The sequence below is a fragment of the Tinamus guttatus genome, unplaced genomic scaffold (genome assembly GCF_059628265.1).
Source record: "Tinamus guttatus ecotype Peru unplaced genomic scaffold, ASM5962826v1 Tinamus_guttatus_pri_ptg000470l, whole genome shotgun sequence".
In the NCBI taxonomy this organism is placed as follows: Eukaryota; Metazoa; Chordata; class Aves; order Tinamiformes; family Tinamidae; genus Tinamus; species Tinamus guttatus.
Genome location: NW_028289004.1, coordinates 2,436,238 through 2,449,603, shown reverse-complemented (window position 1 = coordinate 2,449,603; position 13,366 = coordinate 2,436,238). Strand labels below are relative to the sequence as shown.

Here is a 13,366-nt window from a genome sequence, read left to right as displayed (position 1 = left end):
CACAATCTTCATCCGTTCCTCACCCACATTCCCTAACATTCAAATAACAGCAATTACGGCCTCGCGCTCGCAGGGCTCCTCCCTATGAGCATGGCCGTCCTGCGCAAAGGAGGCCCTGCCAAGACCCCGGGGCTGCCGCCGGGCCAGCTCACTGCCAGCCCAGCAATGAGACAGTCACATCGGCGCGCTGCTCGCCTCCCTAGTCAGTCCCGCTGAGGTGAGTTCTTCATAATTATGTCTTTGTAATTATTTCCTTTCCCAGCGTGGCAGCAGAGACGTATGCTCTGCCCCAAATAATGCAGGAAAAGTTTCAGGTTATTATGTATTACCTTCTACCAGCGTATGCTTTGCTCTTGTGAAAAGCCCCAGAACTGCAGGGAGAGGGAGGGCAAGAAATGGACCCAAAGGTGTGTTTCTTCAACACCTACTGCTTGACACTTGAGCCCTGTTTTTACGATGGTCAAGTGTCACAGGGGACCAAGTTACAGGGCGAATCAAAAGCTATATTTAGGAAGAACAAGTGGAAGCTATGACAGGAATTCTCTTTTACACTTTGCTTCTAAACTGAGTTCCCCTCCAGCCTGGAGCAGCTCTCAGTGCCACCCAGGCTGAAAGCATCGGAGCTATTTCAGACGCATTAAAAGGATCACAGTCAATATCTCTGCTGATAGAAGAAGGTACCTCTTTCTGCATCAAAAGGAGGTGTATTTACTCATGTCACGGTTTGGAACTTTTCTTATATAAGTAAATAAGTAAGCTAGTCTTGAAGGGGTCTGTTACAAACTTGAAAACTTCAATGCTGCGAGGTGACTGGGATAACTATGGGATTCTGCTTATTTTAACATATTATGCAGCATATCAGTGTGTTCAGAGATTGTTATTGCTTTAAGTCTATTTGGATCTTAAAAGATTTGAAGCAGAAAGCGACTTAAATGCCTAGTGACTTGTAGGAAGCATAACTGTATTAGCCTGAATACTGTAGTACTTACATACATGCTTAATGTTTTCTGTATGTTTGTTATAGCCAGTGAAATACTGCGTTTGGGATTTAGTGGTGAGAGAAGTGCTCTTTCACTGTAAGCCGAACATGTAACTGCAGGGGAGACAACTGCAATTTAGCAAATAGTGTCGCACTTGCCTAGAGCATCTAGTAAGTTTTTGTATGGCAGCCTGGAAGCTGCAAAGTGGGGGACTTCTCTTCCTTCTGTGCAATAGCTGGGCTTCACAGTAGTGCAGTCCCTGTCAAAGCCTTTTTATAAGATAATACACTGCAGTTCTCTGTCCAAAATACCCATTGTGCCTGATGCCATAAGTACAGCAGTGGGGGAGAGGACAGCTTTCAGCTGGGGGGAGGGCTCTTTCTGTCGCCTATATACTAGTGTACATCTTTTGTACAGATTACAAAAGATGGCATTGTGATATCACATTGGATTTAAAGCAAATTGAATAAGCTTATTATCTTTCTGCACCCCTTTCAGAAATTATTTTTAGCAGAGAGAGAGAAGATAGGTTCTTTGTTTTTTGAGGGCTCTTCTCAAAACACTGATTTCTTTCAATCTGTCAAGTAGTCCTGTTCATGAGCATTTCCACTATGAAGTAGGGAAAGCGAGCACATTTGTATTGGAAGTCCAGCATTAAATAGCTCCAATCTGAAATAGCGTTGCCTTTGCTTTCTAAGTTTGGCTCTGCATGCAGACCATAAAAGGTAAGAGCTAAGGTGTGGGGAGGCCAAAAAGACCCTGGGGAATAAGGCTCTGCATGTGTGCGTTTCTGACAGTGTGAACGTGTGAAATTCTGAAGCAGAGGGTAAGGTGAGGAGTAATTTCTTCAAGTTTGCAGAAGTGTTTGGGACGCCAGAAATAATGTAAGCAGCGTAGTGCGCTTGACTCCCTCTGAGACATGGTGAAAGAGAAAAGGTATTTATAAAAATGAAGTAATAAGTATACTAGTAATCTGCGGTTTATTTTGCTGTGATTGATGGGCAGTGCTGTTCTAGAGGGAATCTCAGGAAATGGCGAGAAGGGAACAGAGCCAGGGAAGATTGTCTATTTTTACTCAGTAGCGTGCTGTTGTCCTGATTTCTGTGGCAATAATGAGGACAGCATGAACCGGTAGGAAAATCACCTCCTCCTAAAGGAGTCCTACACCATTGTATCATACATCTGTCTTTAGGAACCAGTGTCTGATTGCAATCATTTCGAACACAGCCTTCGCGCGAGCTCCCAGCAGCTCACTGAGGAATGACAGCACTGTGCTTGTTTTGAAGCAGAGAGATTCAATGTAAATCCTAGCCCATATAGCTGTAAGTGGCAAAAGAAGCGTGTATCAGCTTACTGAAATGTATAAACACAGGAGATGGAGGAGTACTAAGCACATTGTAGAAATCTTAGCTTGGATTTCTTTGTGACAGTGTTTATAAAGCAGAACCAGTGCGTTTTAAAATGTTTTATGGTCGTTTCCTGTGTTTTTTTTTCCATTTTTCATTCTGATTAGAAAGAGGAAAAGATGAATGGAAGAGGAAAAGATAAATCAATCTGATTGGAAAGAAGAAGAAAAAAAACTTCTCTGTATTATGAATCCTCTCTCTCCAATAAACTGGGGGATTGTTCTGTGTTTCACCTAGGAATACAGCCACTGATTGAGAGCACAGTGCATGAGTATAAGCAATGTAGAAATCATGAGAAAATGCTTTTTGCTATGCATATTAGCAATTTTATGAAAGAGAGCTCAATAAATACTTCAGATGATTTTTTTTGGCTTTTTGAAATCCACAGTTTTGTCACGAACATCACTGGCTGGGATGTCAGCCCCAGAACTGAATCCTGAAATTGCTTAAGCTGTTTAAGTTATTGCTGCAATGTAAAACTCACTGTAACTATGTGGGTTTGGTTTCATAGGGTGGGATTTTGTGCTGATTTACTGATTTAGCTGAACCCATTTAGACCTGAAGGCACCTGTGAAGAGCCCTCTGCCTTACCCTGCAGTGGTTCGGACAGCACACTTTGCAGCTGAGATGCAAGCATAGAGGGACCTCTAATGGCAGATCATTTTGGCTTTAAGTCCTCCAGAATCATATACAGCTTTCAAGCTCTTGTGCAAAGCTGAGAATAGGCAAGGGCACATCTTCAATGCAGCTGGAGTGATACCATTTCACACTGATATTCCAGGCTGAAGCCAAACTACAAGGAAGGGATCTATACTCATCTTTAACACTGCTGCAGTGTACCTTTCTGTAACAAAACCCTTGATCCACATTTGATTTCTCAGTATATTTCTGCTCTTCTCTTCTACGCCATTCTTTCTCAGGCATCTTTTTCATCTCAGGTAAAATGTTGTAGCCAAAATATGCTGTGTCGTCATCAGTTAATCCTTTGGTAAAGGTATACTTATTTTTCATCCTTTAATATTACCATCTGGTTTTTCATTATAGTGAGATAGGTTAGATATCCAGTCTTTAGTGAGAGGCTAGTTCACTTTAAGTCTTAAATCTCGGTGGAAGACAGTAAAAGGCCAAGGGGATATTTCAGTTAAGCTGCTGTAAAGTTTTGTGCTTGCTTTTCATTTGACCTTTAAGGGACCCTTTGACGTGGGGGTGTTTGCCTTTGTTATTGTATATTAATTCTATAGCACTCTGTATTTTTACCTGCATAAAGTGTTGTGAAACAATTGTTATTTTTTATCTTATTGCTAAAGAAAATTGCTGAATCTATGACATGGAGCTTTGAGGAGAAGCTAGTTTGTGCCCTTGCATCTGTCAAGGAGAACTTAATCATCGTAGTCATTTTCATTCTATACAGATTAGAGATTTTCAAGGATCTGTGAGTGAGAAGATGGTTATGTCTGCATTTTTCAATATATTTTGTGAGTTATTTCTTTTGAAAGAAGGTTTAGAGTTCTAATAATTTTCAAATGCATAGTGTGACAGAAATAGTCGTACATTGTTTATCCTCACCTATTTCCTTGAATTCTCGCTCATTTTACAATGCTATTAATATTTGAAAGATTCCTTATCTTTACCCATTATTGTTTTTAATGTGAAAGGCCTAGCTCCATTTGTGGCTATGAAAGATTAATTGGGGAAGCTCAGGTGTTCTGTCCCCTTTGGGTATGCGGGAGGAATAACTAAGCAACTCTGAAACTGAGCCGGAAACAGGAGACAGGCAGATGAAATGGAAGCCGGTCAAGAAGCGGCATGGGTTAAGTTCTAGCTTATCTCCCCTAGCTATCAGAATGTCATAGCCTGTAACACTTTCCCATTTTGCTTGCAGGGATACGACTCTCTCGTAAAAATGTCAAAACAACCAGCATCACATGTCAAGGCCATTCAGGTAAGAGACAGTATTTATGTTCCTACTATAAGAAAATAACAAACCTCAACCTCTGTTGCTCGACAAACTGCATTCTCTTTGCATAAAACAGCACAGAAATGCTCATTTCTTTAATGTGAAAAAGCTTGGTAGATGTGAAAGTGCTCCAAAATGTTCACCTGAGGATTGTCCTATAATCTGAGCTGACAAAAGAATGGGGCAGTTAGGTCGTTTAATGGCTTGCTTGCTTATATGGTCTCTCCCATGTTAGTTATGTCTGTTTGTGGATGAAATAAGCATAGCTAGTCAGCATTATGACTTATTATGCAAAACTTACTCTTGCAACTGTTGGACTTTCCTTACAATTAATATAATTTTTCTGCAACTTTAGGCTAAAAGGATGGCATGTCTATTAAGATTTTTCATGTCTACATCTCTTTTGTAAGAAATATATAGCCAAAATAAAATGTGACTGTTTTGATTAAAAAAAAAATTGTATGTCCCCTCCAATGGTGTATGCTCATATGGATGCAGTTGGTTGGTATACTTTTGTAAAAAGAACAGTTGGGCGACTTTCCCAGCATCAATTTGAAAAAGCTAAACAGTGGATTAAGCTCATCTTTCTTACCACTGCTTCTTGTCAAAAGGACACAATAACTCCTGAATTTTACCATGTTTTTGCTACCTGCACCTGTGATCCAATTTTACCAGGAGTGCAAGTTCCCTTGAAATTACATAAGAATCACAAAACAGAATTTCTGAAGTCAGATCTTCCCTCTCTTACCCCCAAGATAATATCAATTTAATGGATTGGGATATCAAGAAGATTAATTAACTAGTATGCCAGACAGCACTGCACTGTATAAGTGCTAATTCTGGTTGTAATCATAAAGTGTACTGGAACAGGCATGCATCCATTGCGTTACAATTCTTTTGAAATTTCATGAAAGTGTATCATTGATTTCACTCAGTTTAAAATGTCATCCCTCATACACTGTTTTGGAAACATTTGTTTGACTACTGAAAAATTAGGTAATTTATAATGCATAAGTATGTACAGTATACATCTGAGGTTCATGGACACATACAACTAGTTTCTAAGGAATGAGTTTGGTTTACTTTTTTCCATAAAGAAGTAGATATTGACTCCTTTTTCAGATTTGTGATGACTTTCCAACTTCTAAATGTAAAAAAAAGCTTCTAGTTTATCCATTTAAAAAGGTAGTTTTAAAGCATTAAGTTTAAGCACTGTTTACTAGTAAAAGTATATATTTTTTTCAATGAAAACTTTTTCATTGGAAAATAAAATACTTCACAGACTTTAAAATAAATTCCTTGTTAAGCTCTGTGTCAGAGGTTTCTCCAGCAGGGAAGCTTGCACTTGAATATGCCTATTATACTTTAAACATTCTCAGAAACATGACACAAAACGTCAGATTGCTTTTGTACCTCATGATTCATATATTACACTCCTTTGCCATAATGTGTTATTGCAGGAGGACCTGCATCCCTCTCCCCGGCTAATACACATCGTGCCACAGCAATGGAAATACAATGAATCCTCATGGGCTGAGGTGTCTCAGGGTACTTCTGTGCCGCAAGTGGCTTCCTTCTGACCCTAGGAGATACACACTGAAATCTTCCATGCCAAGAGGCACCAGATACAAGCATGGGGAAGTGACTGGAGTCACTCAAGGGGAGTAACTGGATCCCAGCAGTGGCTCCTGCTTGACGAATGACCAAAGCAGTATTAAGCCCTGGTGATATTTGTTGCTGCTCACACAACACCAGAGCCCTCTCCACATCAGGATGTAAAGGGTGTGTTTAGCTCTACCTGACAGTTGTTTTCCCTACAGACACCACTCTCCTCTTGCCCCACAAATAAGGGTGAGGGGCTACTTTGCTTTCTCTGAGTTGTGTTCAGAACTATCTGTAGTTCACTGTTTTCCATACTTTGGGCATTCAGCTCAAGCAGGTTTCCCCCTGCTCAGTCTGTGTTCTGGATGGTTAGGAATGGCTGTGATGCTGTGAAGAATTTATCTGGAGGAGTCCTAAACTTATGCATGGCAGCTTGTAATATGGGGTGCAGTGCTCCTAATATAGATACCTTATCTGTTAAACAGAAGGAAGGATGTACACATATCCCTAAACACCCTTTAATGGAGTCAAGCCAGCAATCTATATATAAATTGTATTTCACACTGACAAATAATTTTCCTTCCATCCATTCAGGAAGATCTTAGTACAAAAATAATCATTTCCACTCATAAAAACTGCAGGGACATCCAAAATGTGGTAGACACTATCCAAAACCCAAAGGAAAATGCAAATCCGATAATTTTAATAGCTAATAACTATTAATAATTAAAACCAAAAACAACCTTTACAAAATCTGCAGGTGTAAAGCAATTATAATTTACAGCTTCAGAAGTCTGGAACAACAACACAAAACCTATTTAGCTGGATTAGGAAGGAGAGAGCGGTCACTGGGATTTGTACCTTCGTCCGAGTGGAGAGGTGACGAAAATGACAGTGAGGATTTTAAAATCAGAACTGAAGGTGTGTGCTGGTCTCAGCACAACCCGGGCTTCTCAAAGCTCCACTTGCCTGCAAGGTTTGGCGCAGTATTCACCATGACGTGGCTACTGATCTGTGGGGAAGGAGGAGCACTGGGTTAAGAGGGAGAGTTAGTGCTCAGGACTCTGTTATCTCTTTGGGGGAACTGTTAGGAAATTAGTCATAGCTTTATCTCATACTGGAAATATTTTATCATGTATCATGTGTTATCAGATCTAGATAGTGTTAAATTATGTTTTAAAGGCTTAATGTTTAGCTAATATTTAGTAGGTGCATACATCTGTCCAAACTCTTGAGTGAATGCACTTACAAACAGTAAACAGACAAAATACTTTAAACTGCTTGAGCGTGATGGAGATTGCTGTGAAAACGCTGAAGTGGACCAAAGAATGGCTTATTTAATTTAATTTAATTACCAGTCTGTCACTTAGTGGGTCATTTTTGTTTGCTGGACCCTTTTTAGTCACAGTTGGTCCGTCAATCACTGCAGGAAATGCAAGGAACAAGTTTCAGAATTACATTTTGTTGTCATGCTGTGGGTGGCTGTGGGAGACTGACCTCCACAACTTCACTCCAAGGGGATGGAGAGGCTCAGTTCAGAAAGAGCACCCAGAGGGAGATGTCTCTCAGAAATAACTTTAATGGCTCAAGTCTGCAAACTTGCGCAACTTGTACAACTAGCTGTAAGGTGAATAAAAGTTTCTTATTCCAGGAAAAGTAGCTGAGTCAGTGTGCAGAGCCTGGCTGGTGAGAGGAGTAAATTAAGAATAGCAAAGCTGTTTTTTTCCACAGGAAAATGAGCTAATGGGTTAAGTACTGTGATGCTGAGAATGTCCCATCTCTGGGGAATTTAATAAGTGCAGATGAAAGGGTTCACAGTACCTAAGCTAATGTGCAGTGAAAGAGCATATGAAACGAATACCTAGATTGTCTATTAAATACTTGGTCTTACAGATAATAGCCAGGCCCGCTGAAATAGCTACATCACCTTGCATTAATACTGGGGGCGGGGGGAGGGAGGATAAAAGGAAAGGTGCATATTTCTCAGCAAATAGTGTCTTGATTTTGTTAGTGTTTGATAACAGCTTTCAGGACATTTGTTGTTAGTAAAAAAACAGGAGCTGTTTTTATTGTGGTTGCTCAACGTGGTGTACGAACTGCAGGACCATGATTTAAACAGAAGGATAAAGTTATTCATCTTCGTTTTACGCAAATCAGTCAGATTGCAAACTACAATAAAACAGCTCACTGTTTGAAATTTCTCTGTTTCCACTCAATAACATGATCAATTCACCCGCTGGTTTCACAAGTGGGAGTCATGATATTTTGATGACATTTCCTAGGAGCAGTTTCTCTTCTGAGATCATGAGATAAGAATAGGATAAATTGTGCATTTAGTTGATCATGCCATTTGACTTTTAAAATAATCCAATCTAGGTCACATCAGGAAATAGATATGTTAACTGCTCTTTTATAAGTGATGTTTTTCTGTTACTCCTTTTGTCAAAAATATTTACTTTGGAGATACCTTTCCGAAAGCCGTTCTTGCTATGGCTACTGGCTGGCTGATCTCCCACAAAGACAAGAAATGAAACCCATTCAGTTGTACAGGTACCGTTTTGGAGAAGGAGTGTTAAGACTCAGAGCTCTGATGACCTGTCAGGTTTTTGAGCAGGGTCAGCTTGCTTTGACCAGTGACCTCTGTGCAGGTGGGGCAGAGAAAGCCGGGCAAAACCCAGCTGGAGCTGGAGCTGCCTTTTCCCACCGAGGGACCCTCTCTACAGTGGAGAGATGCAGCGCTAGGACAACGTGATTTGCACTTCGTAGTCCCTGGGAGTGAATTTTGCCCATGAAATCACATTTTAAACAACGACTGGCTTAAGATGGCTCAATACAATTTTAATTCCTAATGGCTTCTGATATTAAATGAAGTCCAAATTGGTGTCACTGCTGAGGAAGAGTGTTCCAGTGGTTTTGGTGCTGCTGAGGGACTTGGGGAATTTATACTTAAATCTTCATTCTGCTACTTGTTTTCTGTTTGGCCATGACTATATGAAATAGGATCTGAATCCCTAAAGACACTTTGCTGTCTAGAACTCACTTATTTAATATCCAGTGAAATCAAGAAGCATTGGACTAAAATGCAGAACTTCAAAAACTTTCTAGGTAGCTTTGTTTTTTTTTTTTTTTCACTTTGTATCTTCAAAGGGGAATTGAAAGCACTTCCCTTTCCCCTGGAGTGTTGTGGTGATGCATACATTGAAGGCGTAAGTGCTCAGAAACTATGATCATGTCTATACTCTTGGTTTTGTCAATTACTAACTCTGCATTTATTTATCAGTCACTAGTATATATATGATAATTTTCTTCTCACAGGCTAATATTAACATCCCAATGGGAGCATTTCGACCTGGTGCAGGTCACCCTCATAAAAGAAAAGAATTTACACCTGAAGTGGAGGAGGTAAGAAAACACATTTTTTGGCTTCTTTGGAGGGGTGGAGAATCCCTAAAGTTTAGGTATGAAAGCCATTTAAATCAATTTTATAGCACAATTTACCAGTCCTAAGTACCACAGCTATTCCTACACGAATGACTCATGGAAATAACTAGCCACCTACAAAACACTTTGTATATACATAGTTCTGTTTCTGAAGTCAGGACATGTATAGCAATTTAAACCATTTCAAGGATGCTTAGCTCTACTTTAATAACAGGATGGTGACTACTGTGAGTAAGGAGAGCCAGGGTTTAACCAACAATATTTATCTAGACTGGAGTTAATGAAATACAGAAGATACAGCAAGGCATTTGAAGAATCCTTCACTGCCTGCGGCCCTGTGTAGTTTGTTGTTACAGGTTAACAATATTCTGAATGATATTAAAGCATCCTATTCGCCATGAACTTCATAATAAATAAGAACCAAAACCAACTGTGGAGAAACAAGCTAGGAGGATACTCCAACTCAAGTACACCCCCAAACTAGCATGGGGGCTCAGAGTTGCTTGCCCAGTTACCTTAGTTTAGGAGCGTTGAACCCGGCCCGTGCGCCCAGGCCGGCTCTGGCAAGGCTCAGCCCTGCGCACAAAGCTGGACAGTCGGGCTTGGAGGGAAGCCGAGCCCAGCACAGAGCAGAGCCCCAAAGACCATGAAGGGGCCGTGGTGATTAGCCTCTTCACTCCAGGCATGGAGCAACTGTGCTGGTGATTCATCCTCATCTCAGGAACAGCCAGATTAATTTCGTACCAATCACCATCTTCTTCCCACCTGTTACAACACTTAACACGTGCCATCTCAGGTACACAACAACTATTTCTTCCTTTGCTGTCTAAATAAGACAGTTTTTCTTTTTTTTTTTTCTGAATTTGAATGTACTTCTTATAAATAGCCTGTTTACCGAGAAAATTTCTGGAGAGATCAAAACCAGACGGATTAAACTATTTTCTTAAGAAGATATATTTTGAAGAAAGAGTGTACAAAGTGACCTTGAACACATATTGTGGCTTTTTCCCCTGGAAAGATATCAAAACATATTCTGCAGTAATTAAAATGCTGAAAGATTGCATGTTATTAAGCAGAAACTAATATGGTATGTGTGAAGTCTGGTAGTATTTGAGAAATAGAATAAATGACTAGTGCTGATAATTAGATTTGGTTGGGTAATTGAATATTGCCTTGCTTTTCAATTGTGTGAATACTTTATATGATATAGACATTATGGGATGAAAATTTCTGGGATTTTATAGCCAATATTCAACCAAACAAATGGGAGTAAAGATTACAGAATAGGATCTTTAAAAAGAAATAGAATACAGATGCTACCAGCACAATTGTCTTTTCGGTTGCTTCATCTTGTAATTCCCCTTAATAAGGGGGAGGCAGGAATTTCAGAAAACAACACTCCTTGTTCAGTCAAAGCATTTCCTTGCATGTGTTTGCTTATCCTTGCCACATATCTAAGTCATTCTTCACACATTGCAGTGCAGCTGCAGTGGGGAGCATATGCAGGGGCATGGTTTTAATTCCCACAGATGTGAGAGTAGAGCAGAAAGCTAACATGAATTTATAGAGTGTAAGATCTCCAAAATATGGCCAAAGTTCACACCATTTGTCCTATACGAAGGAATGGTGTAGTAGGGGGCTTGAAGCAGTATTTAATTGTGAATCTGCTGTGTGTTAATTAAAAGAATGGGGTTTCCAGGTTGGTTGGTTTTCCTGATTATTCAGATTACCAAGCCGTGCAAGAAAACTATTTTACTATCCTTTAACTTTGCATATATTCCTTTAAAAAATGCGGAATAGGCTAGATAAATCTTAACCTCCTTACTGGAAAACGACACCTTCAAAACATTGCTCAGTCTAGAATAGAAATGGTCTGAAATACATTTCTCACCTCACCATGGAGCTGCAGCACAAATCAGCAAGTACCAGCAGTGAAATACTGTGGTCCATCAGAAGACTAGTTGAGATGACCTCTATTGTATAACAACTGTTATTTAGCATGCATTTTTTCCAGTGTCAGCAGAACTGCCTTTAGACACTACCATAAATCAAATGTTAAATAATAGAAATCCTTCTGGTCTTATGACTGGTGTTAAGAAAAAAATAAACATAATTTCAAGCTGAACTTGGGTGGAGATTTTGGCATCCATAACCTACAATGGTAACTGGTTTGCAAAGCTGCAGAGTTGCACGACATTATCCCTCCACAACCAGCCAACAACTGTGAGACTCTGTAAAAGATTAATTGATCTCTCTGCTTTTTTATCTCATAAAATAAAAGACCTGAGTGTTGCCTTTAATACTCCACTCAATTAACTCCCTGCTAATTGTATGGCACTGTAAATTTCTGCCCTCAAAAAGATCCAGACTTTCTGCAGCAAGTATCTTCTGATTTTCCTTTCAGAACATGCTTGCACATCTTAAGGCAACAACCAACAATCCGACAGTCCACCCATTCTCCCTTCCTTGCACCTTTGCGGTTGTGACTGCATTTAGTGTGAAAAAATCCATTTGTGTTTCCCAAGTAAGCAACCTATGTTCATGCTCAAGAGATTTCTATGGTAGCAGTGAGGTGACTGGTTTCGTTTTGTGCAGGGTGTTCCTGCTTCCACAGAGGAGGAGAAAGACAAGAAACATCTCCCAGGAGCTAAGAAACTTCCAGGCCCTGCTGTCAACTTATCAGAGATTCAGAACATTAAGAGTGAGCTGAAGTTTGTCCCCAGAGCTGAACAGTAGTTGAAACAAGCGGGTGAGTAAAAGAGATGTTTCCTGCATGGCTCTAAGGAAAGCAGGTTGATCCACAAATTTTCTTTGTCAAAGGATGGCTTTCCAGTGACTCCAGAGGACCTGAAACTGTACCCTGTACTTCCAAGATAAAATGTAATTTGTAGAAGAAAAGGTCATAATCCTTAGAATTCTGTATTCTTTCAAACCCAGAGCATGAAGGAACCCACTCTCCCCTTCAGCAAAATGTATTTAGCTACTATGGCTATTGAAGCCAGTTTAAGCTTTTTGCTTCATGAGCACAAGCTGCAGTTTTAATGAATACAGGACTTTTATTTGTACATACAAACTGCAAAGAAATTTATTACAGTGGTGGACAAGTAGGTCAGTATTTTTAAAAAGCGCCTTTAGAATATTAAAGTTTGAAGATTTGATCTTCATTTTACTTCTGCAGTTCAGAACTGACATGCTAATGGTTCCATGCACATGACAACCCAAATGTGCCTAGTGGTGCTCACAGTGACCAAGCACATACTGCATGGGGGAACATCTGTGCTCCTGCAGAGAGGCAGCTGGAGACCAGGCAGTGATCCTTGGGCATTGCAGACTGCATCAGACACCTATGGGTTGAGCCACTGGTCTATGACAAGTGCCACATATCTCACCTTTTCTCTTCTTTTTATTTTTTTTCTTAAAATATGTAGCAATTCACTGCAGATTGCAGAATTATTTTCATTTGATTTCACGCAAGGCCTAAAAACCTCTGTTGTCCTACGTTCTGAACCTTGAAACAATTAATGGTCATTTCCAGCAATGAATTCATTGTCTAATTCTCTTTGAAAAGCCTGAGTCAGTGAAGATCCATTAGGCAGTAACAGTGAAACTTTGGCTGTGCAGATAAGTGGCAGTACAACAACCTAGCTACAAAAAGAAAAAGATATTTGTGTCACTTAGTAGTCACCTGAAGTGCCAATTGTGTCTACCTTTTTATCATGAAGAGAGGCAGAAGATTTAGGCTGAGTAAAAGAGTATCATCTTGAATTTATTGCACAGAAACTTAAAAGAAGAACAAAGGAAAATAAAAATCCAATGCAAAAGGATTCTGTAAGCACAGAAATGCTATGGACTGGGGATCGTTAGAGCAATAGCATATAATCAGAATGAATTGCCCCAGTACGCACTACAGCATTAATTTATTTTTATGAACAGCATAAATATGCCATTTAGAAAGGAAAATGATCGGATTTTTTTTCTTG

General features: G+C 39.8%; 1 protein-coding gene across 1 annotated transcript; it reads left to right on the top strand.

The window, feature by feature from the left end:
• The first annotated feature begins 1,592 nt into the window (after positions 1-1,592).
• Positions 1,593-12,122, top strand: SMPX (small muscle protein X-linked). The gene is made up of 4 exons (XM_088532713.1): positions 1,593-1,705; positions 4,269-4,328; positions 9,261-9,347; positions 11,982-12,122. The coding sequence occupies exons 2-4, from the start codon at positions 4,290-4,292 to the stop codon at positions 12,120-12,122; spliced, it is 267 nt and encodes an 88-aa protein (XP_088388839.1). The 5' UTR covers positions 1,593-1,705; positions 4,269-4,289.
• The last annotated feature ends 1,244 nt before the right edge of the window (positions 12,123-13,366 follow it).